Below are 12844 nucleotides of genomic sequence, written 5' to 3'. Positions count from 1 at the left end.
TAATCATCAGTGTTTGAGCAGTTATGATATCAGGGACAATCTAGACATGTGTGACAATACTGAACATGTCACATGACACACCTCAAACATCATGTGATCCACTCTCAGTCTGCACTTTCATTCATGACTTCAACAGGTTGAAATGAGCTTTGAAGAAACATTCAGTGAAATAAATCTTTCATGGATTCATGTGAGCAGCAGATGAACTTTGTACCAACAACATCTTCAATAACAGAGTCTGAATGAAGCTCAGGTGTTGATGCTGCTCACTGATTGGACGCTTGCTTTCAGCTCTGCTCTCAGTCTTTACTGCACAGGTGAAGGTAGAAAGTGTGACTGGATCTATAGACTGGAAACAGAGAAACATGCTGAACATTTGAAGCTTTGCAGCAGAAATGTTCATGTTACAAATACAGCAGAGCTGATCTGGGATCAGTGTGTTCACACCTGCAGCTACAACAAGGTTTCATGTCTCCACACGTCAGCATGTGAACTTTACTCTGACTCAGTCTGAGCAGTCAGACGGCATATTTTTAAAGTTAACACATCAGCACACACAGAGCTGAGCCCCTCCCACCTGTGCTGAGTTTCAGGTGGAGCCCCGCCTCCTTCCAGGAAGCAGCTCACCTGTGTGTCCGTGTTTAGTGTCCAGGTGTGGAGTGGAGCTTGTTGTTGGTGTGTGAAGAAACTGTAAGTTTGCTTTGTTTCCTCCTTTAACAGTTTGTCTTTAGGAACTTTACTGTTTGTTCAGCTCGTGTTTGATTTCTTCACACAACAAACTGTGTGTGTTTGTATTTCCGGTCTCTCCATTAAAGTCAGTGTGTAATGTTTCCTGGCTAACATCAGCTGTGTGCAGCTTAGTTCAGCACAAATCTGCCGCTCCATAGTTCACGGTAACGGACTCACAGCTGGACCAACGAGGCCGAGTGTGTCCGCCACTCTGAGCTACGTTCGTGTTTGTGTACTTGTAGTTTGTACTTTGAGTTCACTCAGAGCCCACAGAGGACGCAGCGTACGTGATGACGTCACAGCCCTTTACCTCCTTTACTGTCACTGTGATTAATATTTACACAGGATACACCTGCAGAGCTCTGACGCTGAGCTAGCACACAGCATGCTAACACTAAGCTAACACTAAGCTAACACTAAGAGTTCTTACAGACACGAGTTAAAAAGCTGTTTTTAGTGTGTGATCAGAGTCCAGGACTGAGAGCAGCAGCAGAGCTGATGGATGATGAATTACTGGATGGAAGAAGCTTCTCATTAGCAGTGAATCAGTGTGTGTGCAGTTCTCTGCAAACTCAGCAGCAAGAATTAGTGTGAAGCTTTAACTCTGCTGATCCTCTTTGAATCCTGGATCAGCTGAAAGGTTTAAAATGTTGTTCACACGTGTTGGACTGACTGAAGCTTCCAGTCACAGTGAATCAGTGTGTGTCAGTGAATGCATCGTGTGTGCTTCAGGCTCCATCTAGTGGACTGATAGGAGAGCAGCTGATGGCAGCTTCCTCTGCCTCACACTGCTGTCTGACTGCATCCAGCTGACACTGAGATGAAGCAGGAAAGAAGCAGCTGATATTTGGACAGCACACATGATGAAAGGAGGATTTCAGCTGATGTGCACATGAATGATTTGTGTTTCCTCTGCAGGTAGAAAGTGTGTGTGAGCTGATGTGAATTGAGCAGCATGGATCAGTGTGAGGACAGAGAGGAGGGAGTCCCTCCCTCTAAAAGCACTCTGTGTGGGGAACATGAGAGCCAGACCAAAGCTCAGAGGTGAGATGACCATCTCTAACTGTCCATGACTCTTCTCCATGTCACAGCTCAGCACTCACATCACTGCTCCATCATTATTCACAGGAACCAGCCTGGACCTCCACCCAGCTCTGTGTCCTTACAGAGTGACCGGTCTAAAGGTCGTCTCATTGATTTTAAATCCCAGCCTGTGTCTGCTGCAGAGAGGTGAGCTGTTAGCAACATGAGCTCTTTGATTTAACTGCTTGATGTTGTTGGATATAAACTACAAACACGTCGTTCCCTCAGTCCCATTTAAACTGTCTTTTAAAACAAGCCTTTGGTTTCTAAACAACTGAAAACCCACTTCAGCAAACAGGAAGTGATCAGAGCGTCCGTCCACTTCCTGTCAGGCCCTGCAAACATTTCATATTGAAGAAAAGTCGTTGATATCTCACATTTTTACTCCACCACATTCAACCATTGTGACATTTTACAGCATGAAACTCTTGTCACATGACTCCTGTTATGTTATAGAGTCATGTGACCACCAGGGAGGGATTTGTATGGATGAAACACATTCAAATCAATCTGATTCATCAATGGAAACATTTTTGGTGTAAATGCAGCAACACTGAAAACGCTGAAGATAAAAACACAACAGATGAAATATGAACAAATCGAGGCTTTGAATACACGTGTGTGTGTTTGAGACACAGAGATAAATGGATTGTGTGTCTGTCCTATTGCTGCGTGAGGATTTTATTGTAGATTTTGTGCGTGTACACTTTTGACCACGAAGGTGTTGAAAGGGCGTAAAACAGTTGGAGGCACCAGAGTGAACACTAGTGCTGTCAGTAGATTAAAACATGACTAATTAATGACACAATCTTCTGTCATTAATCCTGATTAATCACAATTACTTGATCAATAGCTGCAGTTACATTTTTCCAACTTTATATTTAAGCCTGTAACAGACGTTTACACCATATAATGAAGTCAATGCAGAATAAACACAAAGAATGTTAAACGCTTCAATTCAAAGAGACTTTGAATAGTTTTCAGTCTTTAACTCAGCTTCTCTGCTGTAAATACAACTTTGTAACAAACATATATACTAAAAGCTAAGTGTGCACTAATATATAATCATATATAATCTATATTACTGCTGTTAATGAAAATGTTTAATCAGACTCATCACAGGGTTACTGTGGATTCATTTGGATTAATCACCATTAAACATCATTTTTAATGTAAACGAATCAAAGTTCATTTCATGAGCAAACAGACTCGAGAGAAAAGGGCAAATTTACACACTTAACATGTTTATTGAACATGTAAACATTGATTAAGCTCCTGAATGAGCCGACCCCCCCAGGGACAGTCCTGCATGCTAATGATGGGCTCTGCTCTGTACCTGCAGGATTCTGTCAGCCACAAACTCCTCAGCTGATCCTGAATCTGAGCCCATCTGTCAAACAATCATTTTCTTCACAGGTCTGTGGAGGTGGCACTGATCCTGCAGCAGTCTAACACTCTCTGTCACTCTTCTTCAAGTCTTTGACATGAGGAACCAAAACTATGTTATTAACAACACTAACAGGTCTGCAGTTTGTCCACTTGGCAGTTGTGTCATCAGTGCTTTGCATCGTTGTGATATTTTAAGCTGGAAGTGCTTCGGTGAAAAGAAAATTCCTTCTGTCACGATGTGCAGAATCCTTCATGTTGGTCGGCTGGTCCGTCTTGTTATTTTTTTAATGCTCAAACTTTCCATCGAGAGGTCAGTGTGTGTTTGTCATCTTCCATATTGAGCTGATTGGTTCAGCTGCCGTCACTAACAGATGTGCTGCACATCTGCACGTGTACAAAGGTAACTCTACTTGGACAAACTGCCCGAAGTGCGTTGATAGAAACATTTCAGGGATTTTGAGTCGTTCTGCTCTCCAGATGTGTCGTGTTAAAGGTTTTTATCATGTTAATCATGATAACAGATGAACCCCTAACCCTACATGTTAATTTTGACAGCACTGGTAAATCCTTTTTAATGTTCTTCTGTCAGATCATCGATTAGACTCGACTCCAAATACGAGACTCAGAAAACTCAAATGAAAACTCAAATCAAAGCAATGAGAAAAGGACTTCTTATGTTAGAATGAAAACATATGGAAGTGGTCAGGTTTCAAACACTCGATGAATCTACTGCACAGTTACATTCAGGGACCTGTGGCCTCCTGAGAGCATTAGTTGATGGTTCATCACAGTTTTACCTTCCAGTGAGTGAATTTATCAGTTTGATGAAGTCTCAAAGTTTCCTCTGAGCTTCTGCAGCATCATCACTTCCATCACTGATGAAAGAAAGTTCATAGAAAACAGAAAATATATCTTCAGAATCTGAGAGTCTAAAACTTGACAGACTTGATTCAGATGAAGTTATTTGAGCAGAAACTCCTGGATCTTTATCCTGTGTTGATCTAATCCTTCATGGTTCCTCCACAGAGTGGAGCAGCAGAGCTCAGAGGTTCCCAGTGGTCAGTCTGCCCAGCAGCATCAAACACAGCTGGACTCCATATTTATGGTCTGTACATGTACAACAACTACTTTATTATTAATATTAATGCATTTATTTATAGGTCCCTTTCAGAACACCAAGGACTCTGTGGACTAAATGACCAAAAGAAACAAACTTTGAAATCAGACGGTGCAAATGTGATCACAGGGAAACGTTTTAAACATCGAGGCTTTAAACAGAAACCAAAGTGAAACAGTTTGTAGTCGAGATCAGTGGGAATGAAGCTGAATAACTGTTTCTTCAATAACTTTGAGCTCTTAAAAAAGAAAAACTAGCTGAAAGTCTGGCTGCTCTTATGAAAAGTACAGAGAAATTATGGGTCGCTCAACACTTGTGCACAATATAAGAGTTGAAATAAATCTAAAGAATAACTCAAAGTCCTACAATCATACTGATAAAGTCATCTACAGCTAACTATCCAAGTGGATTTGTTTAAGACAGCTCCATCTGCTGGTGGCCCTCTGCAGGTGCATGAAAGGGGCGTGTTTATAGTGAAAGTAGTAGAGAAAGTAAACCCCACGGGAAGGAGGAGGACTCTCAGCAGCTTCCAGCTCATATTCAGACATTTGACTTCTCACTGAAAGCAGCAAGTTTGAGTGTCTGTACCTTAGTTAGAAGAGATAACATGGTCATAGTAATTAGAGTTGATTGAGCAATGCTGTCCTTGTAATGTAGTTTATGATTTTTATGGACAAGTCCAGTTTTTCTGTAGAGCCTCTCAAGTTGGTGACAGCAGCAGTGGAAGTTCACGTGTAAACCAGAGCAGCAAATCAGGTCCAAATGTGTTGTTCACAGTGAGTGGGATCATCATTGGCTGCTATGTTAACCTCCTGCAGCAGGATGTCTTTGGTCAGAGAATGGATAGATCACTAAGTCATTGTTGAGTTTAGGGAGACAGTAGACAGTTGGAGGAGGTTCAGCCAGTTGACACACAGTAGATAAAATAACTGAAGGCAGGAGCAGACACCTGTATGACTTTCCACCTCTCACATAGATTATTGTCCCTGGGCAGCGCCACAGGGCTGGTAGATGTAAACAAAGCTGGAGGAGAGGATTTATTCATCTGAGAAAAGTCACAGAGTTGTGTCTTGATGCTCAATCATCCAGGTACGTAAATCCCAAAAAGCTTGATTCTGTTCATCTGGATGTTTTCAGTGGGAGAAACGTTTCATCATCATCAGGTGACTTCTTCAGTCTCAGCTGACTGCAGGTTTCAATCTCATAAACAGGACATTTGTATGACTGAAACCAGCCCACTGAAGGAACAATGGGCTGGGAGGTCAGTTCATTGATCATTGGTACGCATATTGTCAGGACCATTGATCAATGGTTGTTGATCAATGGTCATGAGTCCAGTTCACAGAGAGCTGGGGAATGGCTGCAATCACAGCATGTAAGATGGTGACAAATGTACCCTTAGGCCCCTCCTCCATTCAGAGATGGTCTTTCCTTTTCACATAAATGGCCTCCTTGACTCCGCCCTCAAACCAGCGTTCACATTTACTCAGGACCTTCTTGATGTGAAGTTCTTCTGCTTCGCTGGCTGCTGTGTCTGTGGGGATGGTGTTTGTTCTGTGTTGTTGTGTCCTGATGACGCCCAGTTTGTGCCCCAGTGGATGATGAGAGTCAAACCTTAAATACTGATCTGTATGTGTAAACAGAGTGAACCTTTAAGACCAGTTGTCTGTACGATCAACTCAGTCACCTGAAACATCTCCAAGTTTCTGGCTTTGATCATCAACCTGTTGGTAGTTCAGCTCTGAACACCAGTGAAATGTTTCTCCCACTGAAATCGCTGCATTCATATGAACAGCATCAACGCTTTGGGATCATGGAGTTGTGGACAAAGTCTCAGTTAATCAGATAAAGTCAAACCTATAATTGGTAAAGAGTTCGTGGATGATATGCCCCTTGATGGTAAAGAAGTGGATGTTGTGTGGACTAAAGTTCAGAGTGGTGGGTCATTCATAAAGTATTCTGTTCCAGCTGCTGGAGGACAACATCATCACTTTTGTGAAGAACGAGCTGAAGAAGATCCAGAAGGCTCTGAATCCAAATAAGCCCCAGTGCTTGGAGTTTCAGAGGGAGGATGATGAGCAGAGGAGAAACAGCAGAGAGGCATTTGTGAAGATCACAGTGGACTTCCTGAGGAGAATGAAGCAGGAGGAGCTGGCTGACCGTCTGCAGAGACGTAAGAGGATTTATCTAAAGATTTAAGCTGCTGGATAAATGAGACACTTGTGACACCATTGTGTTCAGTCATTTCTCAGTGGGTCAGAAATTGTCATCAGCATTTTGTAAAATGTGATTGTTAAAGTTGTATTTTTATTATTATTATTCAGAACTTCCAGCTGCTGTTTGTCATCGTAACCTTAAATCCACCCTGAAGAAGAAGTTCCAGTGTGTGTTTGAGGGCATCGCTAAAGCAGGAAACCCAACCCTCCTGAATCAGATCTACACAGAGCTCTACATCACAGAGGGAGGGACTGCAGAGGTCAATGATGAACATGAGGTCAGACAGATTGAAACAGCATCCAGGAAACCAGACAGACCAGAAACAACAATCAGACAAGAAGACATCTTTAAAGCCTCACCTGGAAGAGACGAACCAATCAGAACAGTGCTGACAAAGGGAGTGGCTGGCATTGGGAAAACGGTCTTAACACAGAAATACAGCCTGGACTGGGCTGAAGACAAAGCCAACCAGGACATCCAGTTCATATTTCCATTCACTTTCAGAGAGCTGAATGTGCTGAAAGAGGAAAAGTTCAGCTTGGTGGGACTTGTTCATCACTTCTTTACTGAAACCAAAGAAGCAGGAATCTGCAGCTTTGAAGACTTCCAGGTTGTGTTCATCTTTGATGGTCTGGATGAGTGTCGAGGTCCTCTGGACTTCAACAACACTAAGAGTGTGACTGATATTACGATGCCCACCACAGTTGATGTACTTCTCACAAGCCTGATCAGGGGGACGCTTCTTCCCTATGCTCACGTCTGGATAACCACACGACCTGCAGCAGCAGACCAGATCCCCCCTGAGTATGTTCACAGGGTGACAGAGGTCAGGGGGTTCACTGACCCACAGAAGGAGGAGTACTTCAGGAACCGATTCAGAGATGAGGAGCAGGCCAGCAGGATCATCTCCCACATCAAGAAAGCTCGAAGCCTCCACATCATGTGCCACATCCCAGTCTTCTGCTGGATCACTGCTACAGTTCTGGAGGATGTGCTGGAAACCAGAGAGGGAGGACAGCTGCCCAACACCCTGACTGAGATGTACATCCACTTCCTGGTGGTTCAGGCCAAAGTGAAGAAGGTCAAGTATGATGGAGGAGCTGAGACAGATCCACACTGGAGTCCAGAGAGCAGGACGATGATGGAGTCTCTGGGAAAACTGGCTTTTGATCAGCTGCAGAAAGGAAACCTGATCTTCTATGAATCAGACCTGACAGAGTGTGGCATCGATATCAGAGCAGCCTCAGTGTACTCAGGAGTGTTCACACAGATCTTTAAAGAGGAGAGAGGACTGTACCAGGACAAGGTGTTCTGCTTCATCCATCTGAGTGTTCAGGAGTTTCTGGCTGCTCTTCATGTCCATCTGACCTTCAGCAACTCTGGACTCAATCTGCTGGAACAACAACAAACAACCTCCCAGAAGTCTGAAACAGGAGAATCTGCAGAGAAACACTTCTACCAGAGTGCTGTGGACAAGGCCTTACAGAGTCCAAATGGACACCTGGACTTGTTCCTCCGCTTCCTCCTGGGTCTTTCACTGCAGACCAGTCAGGCTCTCCTACGAGGTCTACTGACACAGACAGGAAGTAGCTCACAGACCAATAAGAAAACAGTCCAGTACATCAAGGAGAAGCTCAGTAAGAATCTGTCTGCAGAGAAAAGCATCAATCTGTTCCACTGTCTGAATGAACTGAATGATCGTTCTCTAGTGGAGGAGATCCAACAGTCCCTGAGATCAGGACGTCTCTCCACAGATAAACTGTCTCCTGCTCAGTGGTCAGCTCTGGTCTTCATCTTACTGTCATCAGAAGAAGATCTGGATGTGTTTGACCTGAAGAAATACTCTGCTTCAGAGAAGGCTCTTCTGAGGCTGCTGCCAGTGGTCAAAGCCTCCAACAAAGCTCTGTGAGTAAACATGAACTCATCGCTTCATTCTTAAAATCATGGGAAATAAATCAGAGGTGCTCAGTTCAAAGAACACTACCACTTTAGAAAAATTAAAAAATAGTCACTAAAATAGTCATGATACTTTAAATATTTCTCTCCAGCAGGACATGTCAGCATTTCTGAAATATTTTTGTCTTCAACTCGAATCAAAGCACAATCCAGATCCAGCCTATAAGAACATGAGCTCTGATCCTTCAGCCCCTCTGACAGGTTTATTATCCTCAAGTTGTTCACTTGTCTCCAACAACCAGGAGTCTAGCTCTGTTTTTTAAAGCAAATACTTGAGCTACCAGACTGCACCTACATCGTTTTCAGATGTTCTTATTTTAAGGTCTGGTTTGTGTCTCATCTTTATTGCAATCCCCCATGTCTCTCTGTTTTTCAAATATAAATCTGTTACCTCGGTGTGGCCAGAACAACATGGTGAACCCAAAATACAGACAAAGGTGAAGGAACTGAATATTACTAGACGTGAAGGCTTTATTTACACACAGGAACTTGACACTTGGAATTTTTTAACATGAACTGTGAACTATGGCGGAAGTCAAGCACTTGAAGCTGTGAGCATGAAGTGGGCTCTGTGGTAGGTTTCCGGAAATGGGTCTTGGTTGATGGTAATCTGAGTCACTGTAACAGAGGTAGAGCAGCATCAGAAAGATCACTGGTGGAGGTTACAGTAAGTGAACGAGGTTATCTTCAATGTCTTATTTGGGGTTTCTGTAGCTCAGGAGGTAAAGCTGGTCTGATCTGACCTACTGATCAGAAGGTTGGTGGTTCGATCCCTGGCTCCTCCAGTCTGCATGTCAAGTATCCTTGGGCAAGATACTAACCCCAACTTGCTCTCCGATGCATCCATCAGAGTATGAATGTGCGTGAATGTACTTAGAAAGCACTAAGTTCAGATAAAGTGTTTGTGAGAATGGGTGTGATTGGGTGGATGTGGCATGTTGTATAGAGCGCTTTGAGTACTCCGGGAGAGTAGAAAAACGCTATATAAGAATCAGTCCATTTACCATTTACTTGTCAGCAGTCGGAAAGCAACTTGGGGAAGGCAGGTGGTGAGGTCTGGGTGAGTACTTGTTAGCTTTGAATCCAGGCAAAGTGGTCCAGTAAGTCTAAGAGACGAAAGGCATTAATGTGGCTGTGAGTGAATCAAGAAGACCAGCATCCAGGAAAACGTGACTGAACTGCAAGGGTGAGTAGATGATCCGAGGATTAGGAGGTTAGCAGAGTTATTGGGAGTGCTGATGTTATATTCAGCCTAGTAGATTACTGTCAGGTGTGGACAATGGACAGGCTGACCAGGCTTCACCCAAAGGCAGAAACCAGAGTCTAGTGGGAAACCACCGCCGCTCACACAGACCATGACAGCAGCATGACCCCCCCCCCAAAGCATTCTCTTTCACTTGGCATCATTTACCTCTCCCTGCTCCAATTTCTGATGTGTCCACCTTTGCAATGATAACTGTGATCAGGGTGAACCAAAAAGGTGCCGTGGTGAACAGATACTTAAGTTTGGTGAATGCAGTTTCAGCTTTGGGGGACCAGATGCATGCTGAGACTTGAGTGGTGCAGCTACCTGACTATAGTTGAAAATGAACAGTCTATAAAAATTTGCTATTCCCAAAACCCATTGGAGATGCTTCTTGAATCTACAATGGGTACAAGGGGTAGGCCACTCTGTTAAAGCTTTCACATTTGCCAGATCCGTCTTCACCTGCCCCCGTGCCAAAATGTAACTGAAAAAAGTTATTGATGAGGAATGGAATTCACACTTTTTTGCTTTGACATAAGGTTTATTCTCCAGCAAACGTTGGAAAAATAGCATGGACATGAGACTGATGTTCCTCGCAGGTTTTGGGAAAAATGAGGATATCATCCAGATACACCAATACGAACCTGTCAAGGAATTCCCGGAGGACATCGTTAACTAATCTTGAAACATTGCGGGAGCATTAGTTAACCCAGGCGGCATGACCAAATACTCGTAGTCCCCCAATGGCATGTTTAAAACGGTCTTCCACTTGTCTCCCTGATTGATCTGGAAAAAGTGGTAAGCGTTGCGGATGTGGGGTTTTGTAAACCCAGTGGCGCTGTGAAATGGCCTGAAAGCAGAGCTAATGAGGTAATAGGTACTTATTCTTGATGGTAATATCACTGAGGCCCCTGAAGTAAATGCATGGCCAGAGAGAGCCATCCTTTTTCCCCACAAAAAAGAAGTTCCAACTTGAGATGACAATCGTTGGATTATGCCTGCACCGAGGGATTCCTTAATGTACTTTTCCATAGCCGCACACTCAGGTCTAAGCAGGTTATACAGCCAGCTAGAAGGCCGGGTGGAGCCAGAGAGTAGTTCTATGGTGCTGTCCTGTGGTTTGTGAGGTGGCAGTGAAAGCGCTTTACTTTTGCTAAATACTTCCTGAAGATCATGACATTTGGTGGGGACAGAGGAGAGATCTAAAACAGTCTCAGTGTTGGTTGATGGTTCCACAGGTTCCGGTGGACGGGCAGAAACAAGGCAATTTGAATGACAGAACAGACTCTAACTGATTACCCTCTGACCTGACCAGTCTAAGTGGGGGTTATGTAATTCTAGCCAAGGAAACCCGAGTATGAGTGGTTTGTGAGGTGCATGAAAAGAAAAAAAGGTAAGTGTTTTCTTGTGATTGCCAGGGGTGACAGGCTCTGTGCGCTGAGTTATGTGAGGGGACACTCGGTTATTTAATGACTTAGTGGGAATGGGCGGATTAAGATAAGATAAGATAAGATAAGATAACCTTTATTAGTCCCACACGTGGGAAATTTGTTTTGTCACAGCAGGAAGTGGACAGTGCAAAAGTTATGACGCAAAAATTAGAATACAATAAGAATAAATACAGTACACACAGCTGTATAGAATAAAATAATATACTATATACAGTAGAATAAAATAGAATAAAAATATACAATAAGATAAAAATAGAATACGAATGCTATATACAACTGAGTAAAAATACAACAATGCCAGAAAAGATTATTGCATTTAGTGTTAAGGGGGCATAGAGGGATGTTTAACTGTCTCGCTAACTCAGACTCCATGAGGTTCTAATTGAACAAGAGCCTGAAAGGTCTGGTTAACTAGAACAGAGAGTTGGAGTTGCAATCTGGGTTTTTATGTTTGTGTGAGTATCCTCCACCCTTATCCCTGAACTTTCCAGTGGGCAGACCCTGGTGTGGAATCGAAAACAGACAGGTTCATCACGAGAAGCAAGCTGATCTTTCATGGTTTGATTTAATGACTGAAAAACATACAGCGGACAGTGGTTAGCACTGTTGCCGCACAGCAAGAAGGTCCTGAGCAAAAGTCTTTACAAACTCAACCAGGAAATCATCATGCGAGCAGAAAGAAAGAGGATGAGCAGATAGGTAAGCAAGAGAAACCTGCCAGCGTCCCAGGTTTCCAGAGAAGGTTCAGGTTCCAGGTACCTGAAATGGGATGTAATTCAATTCAATTCAATTTTATTTATATAGCGCCAAATCACAACAGTCACCTCAATGCGCTTTATATTGTACAGTAGATCGTACAGTAATAGATACAGAGAAAAACCCAACAATCATATGACCCCCTATGAGCAAACACTTTGGCGACAGTGGGAAGGAAAAACTCCCTTTTAACAGGAAGAAATGTTTGGTGTCAAAGCACAGATCCACCCAGTCTCTGTATTTCAGCTTATTTCCTTTATACACACATTTAACAGGAACAGTTTCAGACAGCTAGTGTTTACCTGACATTACCTGCGTACCTCACAGTTTGCAGGTAATGGGCATAATAATTACTGAACAGAGACATCCTGCTGTGAACTTTGTTGCTGTGGATCTAAAATGTAAAAATACATCTGAGAAGATTTCTAATCATGGTTTTATGAGCCCCCAAAGTTTGATTCTGTTCATCTGGACGTAGCGCTCTCAGCGGGAGAAACATTTTGTCACTCATCAAGATGACTTCTTCAGGCTCAGCTGACTGCAGCTTTCCCCAATCTTATAAAGAGTACATCTGCATAATGACTCAAACCTAATGGTCAAGGAACTGACCTCCCAGCCTTATTGTTCCTTCAGTGGGCTGGTTTCAGTCATTATGCAAATGTACTTTTTATAGGGTTGGAAACCAGAAGTCAGCTGAGACTGACGAAGTCACCTGGATGAGTGACGAAATGTTTCTCCCACTGAAAGCGCTACGTCCAGATGAACAGAATCAACTTTTGGGATTTACTAACCTGGATGATTGAGCATGGATCAAGACGGGTTTTTATGAGGTATACAGTTTCTTATGATTTCTAAACCAGAAGGTTGAGGAGATGGAGCTCATGATAACTGGCTACTGCC

At 43.2% G+C, this 12844-nt stretch overlaps 1 protein-coding gene across 3 annotated transcripts in view; it reads left to right on the top strand.

Annotated features, from left to right (window-relative positions):
* The first annotated feature begins 562 nt into the window (after window positions 1-562).
* LOC309702214 (NLR family CARD domain-containing protein 3-like) overlaps window positions 563-12844 on the top strand; it is a 29980-nt gene continuing 17698 nt past the window's right edge. For 2 of the 3 annotated variants that reach the window (XM_082526734.1, XM_082526733.1), the window contains exons 1-6: window positions 563-690; window positions 1648-1773; window positions 1858-1959; window positions 4228-4306; window positions 6287-6491; window positions 6643-8440. In XM_082526734.1, coding sequence (XP_082382860.1) covers window positions 1685-1773; window positions 1858-1959; window positions 4228-4306; window positions 6287-6491; window positions 6643-8440 — 2273 coding nt within the window. In that variant the 5' untranslated portion in view covers window positions 563-690; window positions 1648-1684. The remainder of the gene's footprint in view (window positions 691-1647; window positions 1774-1857; window positions 1960-4227; window positions 4307-6286; window positions 6492-6642; window positions 8441-12844) is intronic. The other variant, XM_082526735.1, reaches the window with a different exon arrangement.

The sequence above is a fragment of the Aulonocara stuartgranti genome, assembly GCF_965226115.1.
Source record: "Aulonocara stuartgranti genome assembly, chromosome: 3".
NCBI classification, from domain to species: Eukaryota; Metazoa; Chordata; class Actinopteri; order Cichliformes; family Cichlidae; genus Aulonocara; species Aulonocara stuartgranti.
This window is presented reverse-complemented; position numbering and strand designations above follow the sequence as displayed.